General features: G+C 38.3%; 1 protein-coding gene across 8 annotated transcripts in view; it reads right to left on the bottom strand.

The window, feature by feature from the left end:
* The window catches only part of GULP1 (GULP PTB domain containing engulfment adaptor 1), a 143,060-nt gene that overhangs the window by 28,496 nt on the left and 100,161 nt on the right, over window positions 1-14,403 (bottom strand). For all 8 annotated transcript variants that reach the window (XM_058027510.1, XM_058027507.1, XM_058027512.1 and 5 more), the window contains 3 exons: window positions 12,333-12,404; window positions 3,215-3,313; window positions 936-1,073 (listed from right to left, as the gene is read on the bottom strand). In XM_058027510.1, the coding sequence (XP_057883493.1) occupies window positions 936-1,073; window positions 3,215-3,313; window positions 12,333-12,404 (309 nt within the window). The remainder of the gene's footprint in view (window positions 1-935; window positions 1,074-3,214; window positions 3,314-12,332; window positions 12,405-14,403) is intronic.

Here is a 14,403-nt window from a genome sequence, read left to right as displayed (position 1 = left end):
CTATTGATTTTAAATCTGGATTTCAACGCTTACTTTTGTGAATACTATAAAAGCTCACTCAGGATACTGCAGACAAGTATTTAACTGCCCAATCATTTCCAACTACAAATATCCGAAAAAATAATCCACAGATATTGCATTTGTAGGTGCAAAGTATAATAATTTACTAGTTCTATGCTGATTCATATCCTTTGTTATGATGTGTTCATACAGTCAGTGCAGAATATGTCTGTCAAAAATGATGGGGGTAAAATAAGTCCACAGGAAGATGCTGAAGGACACCAAGGTTTCAGAAGCAAGTGATTCCAAAGCAGGACCAATAAAAGGTGAACACATGGATACACTATTTGCTCAGAACTTTAGCAGAGAAAGTAAATAGACTCTCAGACACCAGAGAATGTCAGTTCTTGGTGCAATGACTTGTCTGGGAGTGCTTTGTGTTGTTAAGCTTGAGAGATGTGGCAGTGAAAGGGGTGGATAAAGAAGGGAGAACCTTGCTGTGACAAAATAATAAAAAACCCCAAAAATCAAACAACACAAAAACCTCAACGCTAAAACCAGAGACTGACACATCAGCAGAAAAGCCTGCAAGGGTATCTCAGCCCCAGAGCTGCAGTAATCTTTGCAAACAGCTGTGCAAACATCTCAAGCCTGGTGGGATGGAGCCTGTTCTCCGAGAGTATTGCAGATGCTTCCCCCAGGATGTTGATCTGGGCAGTAAGAGAAATTATCCCAGAAAACCACCTCAGATCACTGAAGAAAGGGACTCTTCCTTAATTTAATGCATCTAAGTTGCAAGACACCATAGTGGCCTGAAAAGCTGTGTCCCAGCTAAAAGGCAGGCAGTCTCCTGTTGACCATTCCCCCCTCTCTCCAAGGCAGAGCCATGAGCAGCTCGGTGCCCTCGAGCCCTGCAGTGCCCCCCGTGTACTTACACACTTCTCACTGTCAAACACATAGCACAGGTGCTTATTGGATTCTGAGTCTTTGCAGATGAAAGTGAATATTCTCTTGTCAGTTTTGTCATCAGCACAAAAGGATATCCTGTGGAGCTGACAGTTGTGCTGGACCTCCTGCAGACAGACAGGATGGCAATTTTAAAGAAATCCCAGCACTCACTTAGGATAAAGATGCACAAAGGAAAGATCTGGATTTCCTCATAAGAGCAGGCAAGCTGCAGTAATGGTTTTGAATGCCTCTTATTGCACATGAGAGTGCCCAAAAATGGACTTAATGCATAACAGAAGTTAGCAAACTCATCTAAAAACTGCTCCTGATTTTACTGAATGTAAACAGGAAGTTTATTTGGACAGCATTTATCTGGAAGTGTTTATTTGGACAGTAATTTATGTTCTAGAAAATAGATTTTGCTGTTGCTTTGCATCCCTCTGCAATTTATTTAGGGCCTGATTATGTAAAACCATCTGTTCTTTTTCCAGGTGCACAAGATCTTTAGATTTCCTCATCTCCCAAGATTTTTTAAAATGGATTTATGAAATGAGTCTTTACTTTGCTACATTAAATAAGGAAAACAGAAATAAAATGACTTTGCTAACCAAGTAAAGAGAAAAAAATCTGACACACAAATACTTGCTTACTTGAGGTGCCACATAAGCAGCTTTTAAGCATTATTATTTGTATATTTTTGCTACTGTATCTGATTTTCCATTAAAAAACAATTTCCAGCCATTTAAAAAGTTGCAATGGCCCTGCTCTTCAGTTGCAAGAGCTTGACAAGACTGAAATAAATAATCTCAATAATCTTTTTTGTTGTTTTTCTTCAACAAGTCTCTTCTTGGTATTTTATTTTATTTGGCTTATTACATGGGAAAGCAGTATTTGCTTTAAAGGAAAATATGTCTTTTAGATGTGAACTACTGTCTATTAAAAAATGTGCAGCACTGGGGTTCCCAGCTTGCTGTAAGCCCAGAAACAAGGCCATGCCCTCTTTGCAGACACCCACGTAGCCAAAAAATGCACCCTATGGGCAATCTTTTCCCCTTGCCCCAAGTGAGTTCATTTTCTCAGTCTTTACAGCTGCTCTGAATATTCAATTTCTGCCATGTCCCAAATCCCTGTCCTGTAGCTCTTTAGCACACAGAAATAACAAGAAGTGCTTTCCCCAGCACCTATGATGTTTACAGATCCATATAATTATTTTATATCATTTAAGGACAGAATCACTTTTCTATAATCCTTTTTGCTGAGTGCTAAGTATAGAATCAGGTCCTGATGAGCTGTGCTCCTGTTCCTACTGCCATTAATAGTCACTGTCTGACTAAAACCCAATATTCCAACTGAAGTGCTTTGTTTGAAAAACACACTGCAAAAAAGACTTTAATTAGTGCTGATAACATGAAATTGAATTTCCTAAAGCATTTGTAAACTGTGCAAAAAAGAAGGAAAACTCAATTGAAATTTACATGGAGCTACGAGAAACAAAGTGGGGGAGATAAAAAGACTGCTCACAGTTGATTACTACTTGAGTTGTAATAACAACATTGCTAAGAGATCAGAATGTTCCTACTCCCCCAGGAACATATCCCACAGATTTCTGCTAATCTCTGCAGGAGGCCTAAGATCTTTTGGCATTTCAAACTGTTATTTTAAAACAGTTTTTGCCACGATTTGGGGTTTTCCTTATGCCCTACTGCACAGGGAAGATGTAAAAACTCCAATTAAAGCTGGATATTTCTTATTCACTCTGCTTGTGTGTGAGCTGTTGAGTTCTGGTTGTGTGAAGAATCTGAAGCAAAAATGAGCTGCCAACTTTGAAGTACAGCTACCATTTGCAAAAAGGCACTGCCACTGCCTGAATGCAGCAATTACTCCACAATTAAAAAGCAGAAATAAAAGAATCTTCCAAATTCAATATTCAACATATATATGGAAGGCTTTTTATCATATGCAGAGTTAAAAATTATTTAGGTCATTGTTTTCATCCTCTCCAAAGTTTAAAAGTTCTGCTGTTAAAGGATTAAAAAAAATTGAATGCCACATCAGCTACAGTGTGCTTTCAGGACTATCATGTACCTTCCTGGGAAGATGTCACCCAGGTATTGCAACAAAACATGGTATTGTAAAAGATTTTTTCCATCAACAAAATGGCTTTTGTTATAATACTTTAAAAACTACAAAACAATGAAAACCTTAAAATCAGTGAAAGAAATATTTACTAGTTTAGCATGAAAAAATCCCCGTGTAATTTTCCTACCTTTGTTTTTGGATCTAGAATTTTTACACCATAGATTGAGATTTGTAACTCAACTTTGGGTGTCTTTTGGCCTTCAGATTTCTTGATGTGTCTTGCAAACTGCAACATAAAAAGCACAACAGCAATCACATTAATATGAAGTTTGTTTGTTTTTATTAATTCTCATTTTCTCTCAACTCCCTCCACCTGAAGTTGTTTCCTTCCTTCTTCAATAAGCTTCCCATAAACAACAACAACTATTCCAAGAGTCTCAGCTGAGCACAGAGCAGTGTTTCTAACTGCACAATACAGAACGTTCCTAAAACTCAGGAAGAAGCATTTCAAAGTTACTTAGCATGTTTCCCTAAAACTTTTATCTGTTTTTATGCAATTAAATGAAGGTTTTGCATACTTCAAACACTCATCACTCCCACACTTGTGCATAAAGGAGTATCTGGAAGTACCCCACAAGATATTCCAACAGTTGTTTTAAATGGGGTCAGTTTGAAAGCACTACAGCTGCCAACACCTAAGAAGTACTTGATCTGTTTTATTCTCAGAATTTATCTGCCTGCAGCCCACTAGATGGTGGCTAGGCAGCATTTTATATGACTGGGTTAGGTAATAATTCCTATCCAGTACACTTTCCATCCTTACCTTTCACTCTTACTCTCGTGAACACTGCCTATAAAATCAGCACAGTATCTCAAATTTGTCCCTGCATGACAGTTCAGAAGTGCCCTAAATTTGGGTATGTGATGGCTCCATATTTTTCTCTGTTGCCAGAGTAAAATGTTGCCCTTTCACTCCCAAGTCTTTGACAGCCTGGAATGGCATTTTCAAATGCATAAATAAGGTGGAGATCCACTAAAGGCCAGAAGGTGGTGTCTCTGCTTCAGAGCTCTATGCTTGAACACAATTACCCTCAACATTCCCATTCCAGAATAAACTGGGTGTGCAATCCCCACCAGTACAAATGCTCTGTGTCAGAAGACAGTTTGGACAATGGCTTTCAGTGCCATCAAGATTTCAGGGTGCCACCAAGGGTGCTGTCTTGTGAGGTGCTCAGCTGCAGCCAACTGACACCTCTCCCATGAATCCCTACAATCTCTGATTACAATTATTTTTTTATTTAAGTGATAGTTCAGGGTTTGGATTTTTGCTTTGATCTTTTTCCATCCAGTACTTGCAAAACCTTCCCATCACACAAGTGCTTTACACGACATGACTGTTAATCTCTTTTTTCATTTTGCTAACAGGCAGCCTCATTCATGACAAATTATTAACTGGTTTGCAGAACCACCCCAAAAGCACAAAATGAACCCGTTTTCCCCTTCTTCCCTATTTTATTCATCATTATGAAGGCATACTTATTGAACTTTTGACAGCTAAACATTAATTTATAATTGATCCCATTCACTTCACACAGTAACAGGACTTACCCAGACACTTCATTACTGATTATTGCACCCTAAAGGTTGATAAGTATCACACACTTGGTAAAACAGCACCCTCTCGCCTCAAAAACCCCAAACAACAACTTTCACCCATCCAAGCTACTCTCTGTCATTCTCAAAACCAACTCTTAAATATAAATACCTATTTTGCATTTTAACATCTAGAAATGCTACAGTCACTGGCCAAGTATTTTATAAAATATAAATTATTTTATATTTCATACAGGAGGACTTGTGCAAAACAATTAGTTGAGAGTCAAGAAAATATAATTTCTAGCTCTTGATGAATATAAGTTGAATATAAGTTCTTTCTTCTTGAATATAAGTGCTAGTTCATGATGCCTCTTTAGCATCATGTATATGCCTCTTGCAACACATCCTTTTCTCATCTGCGAATGTAGCTTCAAGCCCAAGTCTTGCTACACACACTTTTAATACACATTAATCCCTGTATTTATTAGGATACCATTCCATATGCATATTTTAATTTTTTAAAATCAATTTTATAGAAAAAAAATTAAAAACCATAACTGCTGGTTTACAACATTTTGTCCAACGGCATTTGTTGACTTTAAAGAACAATTAAAATTCACTACAGAGATAAGACGTTTTATTTAATAAAAATCACTCATTAAACCACACAAAATCTGTCCTAAATTTTATACTGCAAATTTAGCCTTTAGTCTGTGCTTAAAGAGGAAAAAGATAGGGCAACTACTGCTTTATTAGCATAGATTTTTTTTTTTTTCCAAGATTAATATAAAGCCTAAAGTGTCTTTAGGTAATTTTCAGACCATGGATTTATACCTCAGCTGCACCCACCAGCTTTCCTCTCTGAGTTGTAATTTCCTGATGTCCCCTCAGTGAGTGGGACCTGGAGCACATGTGTGATCCCTTTTCTCAGTACTCTGCACTTTGCCAGGTTGAATGGAATGACTACAAAATCCAAAGATCACCCAGACAGTTTGGACATCTCAATTCCAATGCACTCGATGGTGCCAAGGAAGACACCCATGGAACAGACAACTCTGGGGCACAACTCATCCTGAAACAGCCTGGAACTGCAGGAAATCCTGACCTTTTGGAAATGTCTCTTTGCCAAGAAGCCATGCATGAGAATTTCTGTGCAGCAGTAAAGAGAAAGCACAAACACTATTTGATTTTACTGCATTAAACTCATGGTATATATTGAAAATGATGATGGAATGCTTGATTTTCCAACAGCAGTCAGAGTCTCAAACAACAGCTACAACATGAAAAAGTTGTAGTTTTTAAAGAAAAGAAGTTTTAAAGACAAAGGTTTTAAAGTAAGTGATGTGAATAGCTTGCACAAGTTTTAGAACAGCTGGCCAAAGCTTGCTCCAAGTAGTCAAGAAGACTTACAACACTGAGGAAGTTCCAGAAGGCAGTTCTGTGCAAATTCCAAAAAAAAGGGTGAACAAACTGACCCTACCACGTCTCCACTCTCAAAAAGCAGAAATACAGTTCAATAACTAGATAAGTCAAGTAAGATTAAATTAGTGATGATCAATATTTTTCAAAAAATGAAGCTTGTCCAAGTAGACAAAGCATCTGCATTTTTATGCCACTTATGTTTAAGAAAGTGAAGCAACAGAAAGAAAGTATGAGTTAAGTTAGTTACATTAGTCTCCAGATGTAGTTATAAACAGGAAATTGTCATTGGGAAGATATGTTTCTAATGTATTCCAGCAGGGTTTATTTCTTAAGCATGACATTATTGAACAATGACCAGGAGAAAAAAAAAAAAAAAAAAAGCTGATAAAATCTGCAAGCAGAGAAAATGAGAGGGGAAAAAAAGGGGAGAAAACAAACTAATGATCTGAAATCTAAAATTGCTACAGAGGAAGCTTGCAGACCACAAGGGCTGATGAAGGGGCAAACAACAGAGAGAAGCCTCGTCAACCAGAAGAGCACAGGCTGGTATCCCAACAGACACCTTGTTTTCTTACAAGTAACCCTGCAAACCCCACACATGGCAACAAACTGTGGTTCTTGGGAAACTACCCTGTGAGGATGAAGAATGAAGTCTTGATAACATAATAGGACTTCCACTAAGTGAGGACTTTCTCATGAAACCAAAACTGGGCAGGTGTTTCAAAGACATCCTTAAGATGACACGAATGGCTGCACTGCATCAGCTGCTTGTGAGAAAACACTCAAATGTTACCTGCTGAGGGTTTCAAATGCAGAAGGATGTCAACACAAGGGAGAAAAATTCACAGGATATTTAGCAAAGTTAGCAGAGGGCTGGAAAATCCACTTTAAGACATTCCACAAAATCAAAACCAGGCCAATGGTGAAAGAAACCAAGCACCAAAGAACCACCTCCATGCAGACATTGAGGCAAATGAGCTTTTCAATCAAAGGTTTACTGGGTGCAGTGAACACACAAGGATTAATTCAGAAAATCTGTGGCAGTTCCTTTCTTAGTATTTTTCCTGCCCACTGTCCTGTGCAATAACAGCCAGCACACAGATACTGATCAGCAATTTCTTTTATAGCTGACATTCTCCAGAGTGCCACATTCAGCCACCTCCCAGACTTGTGCAGGGTCCGACCAGCCAATCCCACCACTGAGTCAGGTATCAGGAATTTTCTCTAATTTATTTCTAGTCAGTCCTTCTACCTAAGGAGGACCCCAAGGGACCTCTGGACCTGGGAGATGTACAAGCATTATATTTTCCTATCAGCACACATTTGAAACCAAATAATATTTGTATCTCACACAGTAACAAGATTATCTAAGAGGGTAAAAATCTGCAGCCTCCCACTGGCATAAAAATGGAAAATTATATAAAATTATAATGAATCACAGTATGGCTTAGGAAGAGACACGATGGGCCAAATTCTTAAACTGTTAGTTTATACATATAATGCTCTCAGGCATGAACTCCAGGTTTGGTCCAGCTCAGTGGGCTGGGCTAGTTTATGTTCAACTGCTTCAGAATTAACATGATATTTTCATGGCATTTTTAGGGAAAGGAACAGATACAAATAAACCTACTTTCTACAGTTTAACTTAGCTTTAAAAATAAAATAAATGAAAAAACATCCATATTTTTTGTAATTTATCACAGCAGCATGGGAAAACGCATACTCTAAGTGTGTTATTGAAATTAAATTTGATGTGTCTAGGTATCAAGTCTTATCAAACCACAACCAACAAAAATGCCACGAGGAAAAAGAAAATCATGTTTCAAGACAGCCAGGAATCGGAGTTAAAGAATTAATTGTTAAGACTAATTACCTCTACAGATCTATAAATTGATTTAAGCCATGCAATCAAAACTATGTGCGTCTCTTTAACATTTACACCTCCTGCACAATTCAAGATAAAATTAAAAATAGTTGAGACATCAAAAGGGAGATGTTCCTGTGATTTAGGTACTAATATTCATCCCAGCGAAGAGATGTTCAACTCCTTCGTTTAATGCGGGTGACCAGTGACAAATCAGACATTGCACTTCACACCTAAAAAGAGCCCTGGCTTAGGGCAGGGTCATTGGATAAGGTGGGATAACTTTGTAACCTGTCTTTGAGAAAATGCTTTGCATCCTTTTTTTTCATTACAACATTCATTGTAAGGAAACATGTCTGAAAAAAACCCAACAGGCCCCATTTTTTTTTCCAGTGCCTTCATGTCATCTGATTGGTCATGTAATGGTCCAAACTCTCATGGGCATTTGATGTGGGCATAGTGAAATTATAGCCTCTGTAAAATAGCTGTCAAGAGGAGGAAAAGGGTGAAAAGGCCACTGACATGCAAAATTCAATCTCTCAATAATCATCTTTGCAGGGAAAAAGCCATCCAGAAGTGTATGTCTATGGAATAGGTTGTATTTTATTTTCCAGACACACAATGGACTGAGAGGAAGACTATATCATTATCCACAGTGTAGGACACAACACAGTGCAGTCTTTTTTCCATCTCTCACTTCCTGACAGAATTTCTGTGTTTTGTTTTATTTGGAGGTGGGCTGCTTTGTTGCTGTTTTGAGATATTTTGGTCATTTTGTCTGGTGGCATGGAGTTTTGGGGGCTTGTTGCAGTTTTTTTTTGTGGTGGGTCTTTGGTTTTTTTAGTTTTGGTTGATTTTTTCTTATGTGGTGGGGGCAGGGTTTAATTTTAGTTTTTCTGAGAAGCAGGGTAAGCAGGTATTCTCTTATTCTTATTCTCATCTGACTTGCTTTGGTCTTCAGGATGTCCTTGACTGGTCCTGAACCACAAACTGTGCTTTCTGCAGTAGTTCAAAGGGAGCAGTCATGGCTGGAAGGCTTGGCTGCAAATCTCTTTATCCCAATATTAAAAGACTCTCTGTACTCCACCCTCCTCCTCTGTCGTTTCAACAACAAATTAAAATGAGCTTTAACATGGGAGGGAGCTCAGAACAATATCCACAGATGGTCCTTGAAGGGCAGCAGCAGGACAGCATCTCTGCACGTGTGGAAGTGTGTGAACCAGCACTCTTCACTCTGTGTATCCTTAGAGGTCAAGGACATGATGAAAAATATTTCAAGTGGTTTCAAAGTGATTCATTCTATTTGCATGTTGTCTGGTCATCTCCACTTACAGAATAAAAGTGGAAGAAAAAAAAGGATAATGAATTGAAAGCTGGGGAAGCAAACAGCCTTAAATTCGGCCCTCACAAAATATCCCTTGGAAGACTGTAGAAGAAACAGCCCAAAGCTCAGGTGTTTATTCTGGTTTCTCCTTAACACCCCTCCATGCAGCTTTCTTACCACTGCTCTGGTTATGCTGCCCCTTCCATCTGTCCTGCTGCTCTTCCTACCTGTTTCCACCTCTGGCAACTCTTCTTACACTTTGTAAGAAGGCTCAAATTCATTCTTACAGTCTGACTGAGAAGTTACAAACTTCATTAATCAAGGAAAGTAATAATTTCAATTAATAAAGTGTGATTTGACAACACGTAGACATTTGAGGACCATAGGCATGTTTGGATCCAGCCATGTGCTTAAGGCATGTTTGGGTGCCATGTGCTTAAGCTTTTGTTTCAGTTTGACTAGAAAACTTGAAGGAAAACATGTTTTGTAATAAACTATGATATTTTATCTTACAAATAAATAAACAAACACATTGTAAAACATTAGTGTTCAAGTTTCTTCTCTCTCCTGCAGTACAGCTCCAAGCACAAGGGGAAATCCCACCTAGATAAAGCCACTGGAGAATCCTCTGGAAAAATTAAACATAGTTGCTTGAGAAACAACTATCTTCTAATTGCAACCGTCCCAGAAAAATTGTCAAGAAAACATAAAAGTTGTATTTAGGATAAAAGTAGAATGAAGTATCAAAAAAAAAAGTTCATCCAAGATACTTTATTTTCTGTAGAACATCAGCTCCATCTGCTGGGAAAAACCAGTTTTTAGCACAGGAGCTGCAGTTTCTGTGCTGGGCAACCCAAGTTTTTGTGCTGAGTTTAGATGATTTAGAGAAGTACACAGTTGTATATCAAATCTTGACTCTGACAGTTTGGTGACATGAGGGCTTAGAGAAAAATGCTTTCTGGTGGCTGGGTTTCACGGTCTGTATATCACTGGAGCATGTGACTTCAAAAGCTTATTAGAGTGATGCATGTCACTTGTAAAAATAGCTCTAAACATTAACAAAGTGTCAGCTGTTTTTCTGCCAGCTATTCATTTTCATTAAAAACAAATTATGATTAATACTATTGCAAATAAAGGCAAATCCAAATAATTTAAAAATATAAATACGGCATCAGAAGCTACACGTCTTCTAAAAACTCTCCTACCGCCAAACTACCTTCTATTTCTTCAGCATTTCTTTCAATATGATATTAGTTTTTCAAGCTGTTTAAATTGCTTAAAAATTTCCAATTAGCATTTTATAAAAACAAACTACAGATAGATGCTTAATAAGAAAATCCACTACCTCCAGGCTTGTCTTCAAAAACTACAGATGCACAATCAAAGTCAGTCTTCAAATGAGTATTCAATTAATTGGGGATTGTTTCAAACAAAAAGGCATTTTCATTGCTCTGAAAATTCTGTTGCAAGTCCTTCCTAAAGTCATGCTTATTTACTTTGGAAGGTCTCTAATAAACTTGTGATTATGTAAGATCACACGCAATACTTGATATCTAAGCTACAAAATTCCAGACTTGAATAAAATAATGCAATTCTAGCAGCTATTCGGATTTCTATCTCCAAGGTGGTTTATTTAGGGAATGTGTGTAGAAAATTAGAGTAAGTATCTATACACTCCAGTGACACCATAATTGCACACACCACTTTTCTGCCTTTGCCCACATGTCTGAGAGCAGTTATTTGAAATCCTTTTTGGACTGTCTATCAGAGGAAACAATCTCCATGTGTGAAATCATAGCATGCAACCCACCCAAAGCCTCCAGAGATCACTGAGAGCCCAGGCCAGCCTGGGGTTCCACCAGTGACACAGAGACACTCAAGCATTTGGTTATTCAGGAGTCCAATAAAACACATTTAAAACAAAAGCAAAGCTGCTCCATAGCAAGATATCACTGTGACAGATTTCTGCACAGAACTGATTTTTCTGGGGGTATTGGAGTTTTATAAAGACAAACTACACAAGGTGCACACAAACCCACTTTGTTTCCACTGATAGAATTCTGCAATGCTTAAAAAAGGGTTAAACTTAGCCTAAAACACTTGAAAAGCACTGGGCAATAATGACTCTATCTGCAGCACAGAAAACTCTTTTTGGCATAAAACACTCCAAGAATCAGCTAAATGAATCTTTAAAGGCAGCTGTACTATTTTGGTAGAGGGACAAGAACAGCAAAGAACGTGTTTCAATACCTTAATAAGATTACTAATCCATCTGGTAAAGATGGCTTTCTCAAGGGAAAACTGAGCCTTAAAAGCTGAGCTACATGAGTAATCTCTTGTTTCCTTTCTGCATTTCTTTAGTATGGTAATAACACAATCAATTTTTTCAATATTGACTCCCCATGTTTCCTGCCCATTTCCAAAGAACCTGTTTAAATGAACAATGAAAAGCCTGCAAAAAGTTATGAAAAATGCAATAGCAGGGAGAAAGATTTTTTACATCTAAATAAACTGAAGGGCCAATAGCTCAGAGCAGCTAAGCATGAAGCAATTCCACAGGAACAAGGCAGTGGAGTGGACTGGAACAATCAGCACTCCCTTCCCAGCTCAGTGTCAGAAGAGCTCTGAGCAGCCAAGGCAAAGCCATGTTCACTGAAAACAAAAAACCCTCAGCAAGTCCCTGCACTCGGATATTTTTAGTTGTCCACCAAGTCCCTGGGTGGCCAAGCACACGTAGCCAGGAGGAAATTGCAAAAGCCTGATTTCCTCAGCCATAGCTTGGGATGGCAGCTAAAACAAATTCTTGCTACTTCAGTTTGTATTAATGGAGCCCTTAATAAGCCTGAGGAAGAAGCATTAGCCATTGAAATACATAAACTTTATAAATATTTCTGAATGATCGTAAAATCTGTAGGACAATTATGACTGTAGACAGCCGAACACCCGACCATACAGACATAATAAGGAAAAACCTACACACTAAAGAGATTAGTAAAAGCAATACTTCTAGAGCCAGTGAATTCACCTAGAAAACCAACAAAGTGTCTTAGAAAAGAGGGTAAGAATACATTCCATTTATGTCTCATTAAAAATTCTTACCTTTAATTTTCTAACAGCATCTCTTACAACTTCTGTGCCTTTGGGCTGCTCCACTTCTGTACTGCCTAGAAACTGAAAAAAATTGCAATTTGTGAGCAGTAAGTTATGCATTTAAAGGCCTAATCAACTTGAGTAATCTTATTTGCCAATTATTTTTGAACAGCATTTTGGAAAGGCAATTGTTTCAGTAGTTGATAAATAAAAAAACCTTCACACAGCTATTTCTATTCAAGAAAATAAGAATTACATTCTATACTAATATTAGCATTATTAAAACTGACTTTAAAAAAATCCTATACAAATCTGTAAATTAGAAGTTCAAGTACCTTTTTCTACAGGGAAATTACCACTTTGGTAATAACTCTCTTTAGAAAATAACAAAAAAATGCACACAAAATACAGATGGAAGATTCTTCCCATGAAAAAACACGAGCCAATAATTTGGATTCTGTCACTTAAACATTCACACAAGATGTAAGATAAATTAAAAGAACTGATTTTCCTCTCAGAACTGCTCGGTATAGTAACACATTTACAGGAACTGGGCTCCAGCTTATGTAAAACAAGAAAAATATTCAAGTAGTTTCTACTACAAGTCACATTTTTACCAAGTAAGGCTTTAATGAAAACCAAACATATGTTTTCATATACAAAGCATAATACTGCAAAAGGACCTTATTTCTTTATCTGTACACTGAAACGCTTTTGTTTTCTGTACAATCACACTTGTCTTCTACTGTGCTGTTACAAAATGTATGATAATCCTGCCTGAAACCCATCTGTGTGATCACTAATTGATTTTCTGTTGCCAAATTTTGACATTGAACTACAGTGAAGTCACATCAAGTACATATATATGCTAAAATACCTCTAGGAAAAAAACCCTCCCTTTTCTCCCAAAGTACAGCTTTCTGTGTACCATGACACACAGAGCCATGTACAATTTTTAAGTCCTAACCATTTTGAAAGGGATTTAAATTTGCCAAGATACAGACAACTAAAACAGAGTAACTCTGGAGTTTTTGGTTCTATTAAACCTTCCAAACATCTTTAGTGCAGTCAGTGTGCTCAAGGTACTCCTGCAAAGAAACTGTGCGCCTCCACCCACAGTGAAGCCTCATTAGATATTTGCTACTGACTGAAATATGACATGCCACCTTGAAAACAACAGTGTAAATCAAAACACCACACACATCTGCTGCCAATACTCTCTATGATTACATTTCTCCAGGAGACCAAGGCTTTGGAAGAACAGAGCAGAAGGCTCTGCTATTGATTTGATGTCCTTCACACAACATCTCTCATGACTTGAGACTGAGGGGGTGATCTTGCCTGGAAAAGTGATGGCTGAACAAAATGCATGTAGAGAAGGAAGAATGATTCCTGGACATGATGGATTCTGCACGTGGCAGAGACAGAAAGGGAAAGAGGAGTGAATATATGTTAGCAAAAAAAACCCCAAACCAGCAGGTAAGATCACATGAGAGTCTAAGAGGAAGGCTGAAACACCAACCAGATATCTGCAGACAAGCAAACCTAAATCCACCACACCTGGCAGAACACAAGAGGCAGAAGTTCAATTGCTGTATGCTGGTGAGCACACAAGGTATGTGATACACAGAGCAGGAATCCTGCAGAAACACAGGGAACAAGAGCTGCAGGTGTGGACAAGGCTCAGTGAGCAGAGCAGAGGTCACTGCTGCCCATGGAGAAGCTGAGACAGATGCTTCATCCCTGGCTGTTCCCTAATCCTTGTACTGTTTCCAAACTGGCAGCACCAGTGTAAGCAGCCCAGTAGTTCCCAATGCAGATTCAGGGCCAGGCCTCTGGTGGAACTGGGCCATGCACACACAGAGATGCCCCAGGTTATGCTGCCTTGCCTGCAGCTGCTTCTCCAGAAGGGCACAGGGCTGCCCTACATTTCTTATTTACTTACTTCCATCCAGATGACCAAGCTCTAATAAAGCTAAGAAAGAATCAGTCATTTCCCCAGGACTCTCCTCTGCTTCACAGTCCAAGAAGGATGAGGGTATCTTTGCTGTATTCAGTAAATCCCAGCAGCAGACCAATC

The sequence above is a fragment of the Melospiza georgiana genome, chromosome 7 (assembly GCF_028018845.1).
Source record: "Melospiza georgiana isolate bMelGeo1 chromosome 7, bMelGeo1.pri, whole genome shotgun sequence".
NCBI lineage: Eukaryota > Metazoa > Chordata > Aves > Passeriformes > Passerellidae > Melospiza > Melospiza georgiana.
The sequence above is the reverse complement of the archived record's forward strand: the minus strand, read 5'-3'. Positions and strand labels throughout refer to the sequence as shown.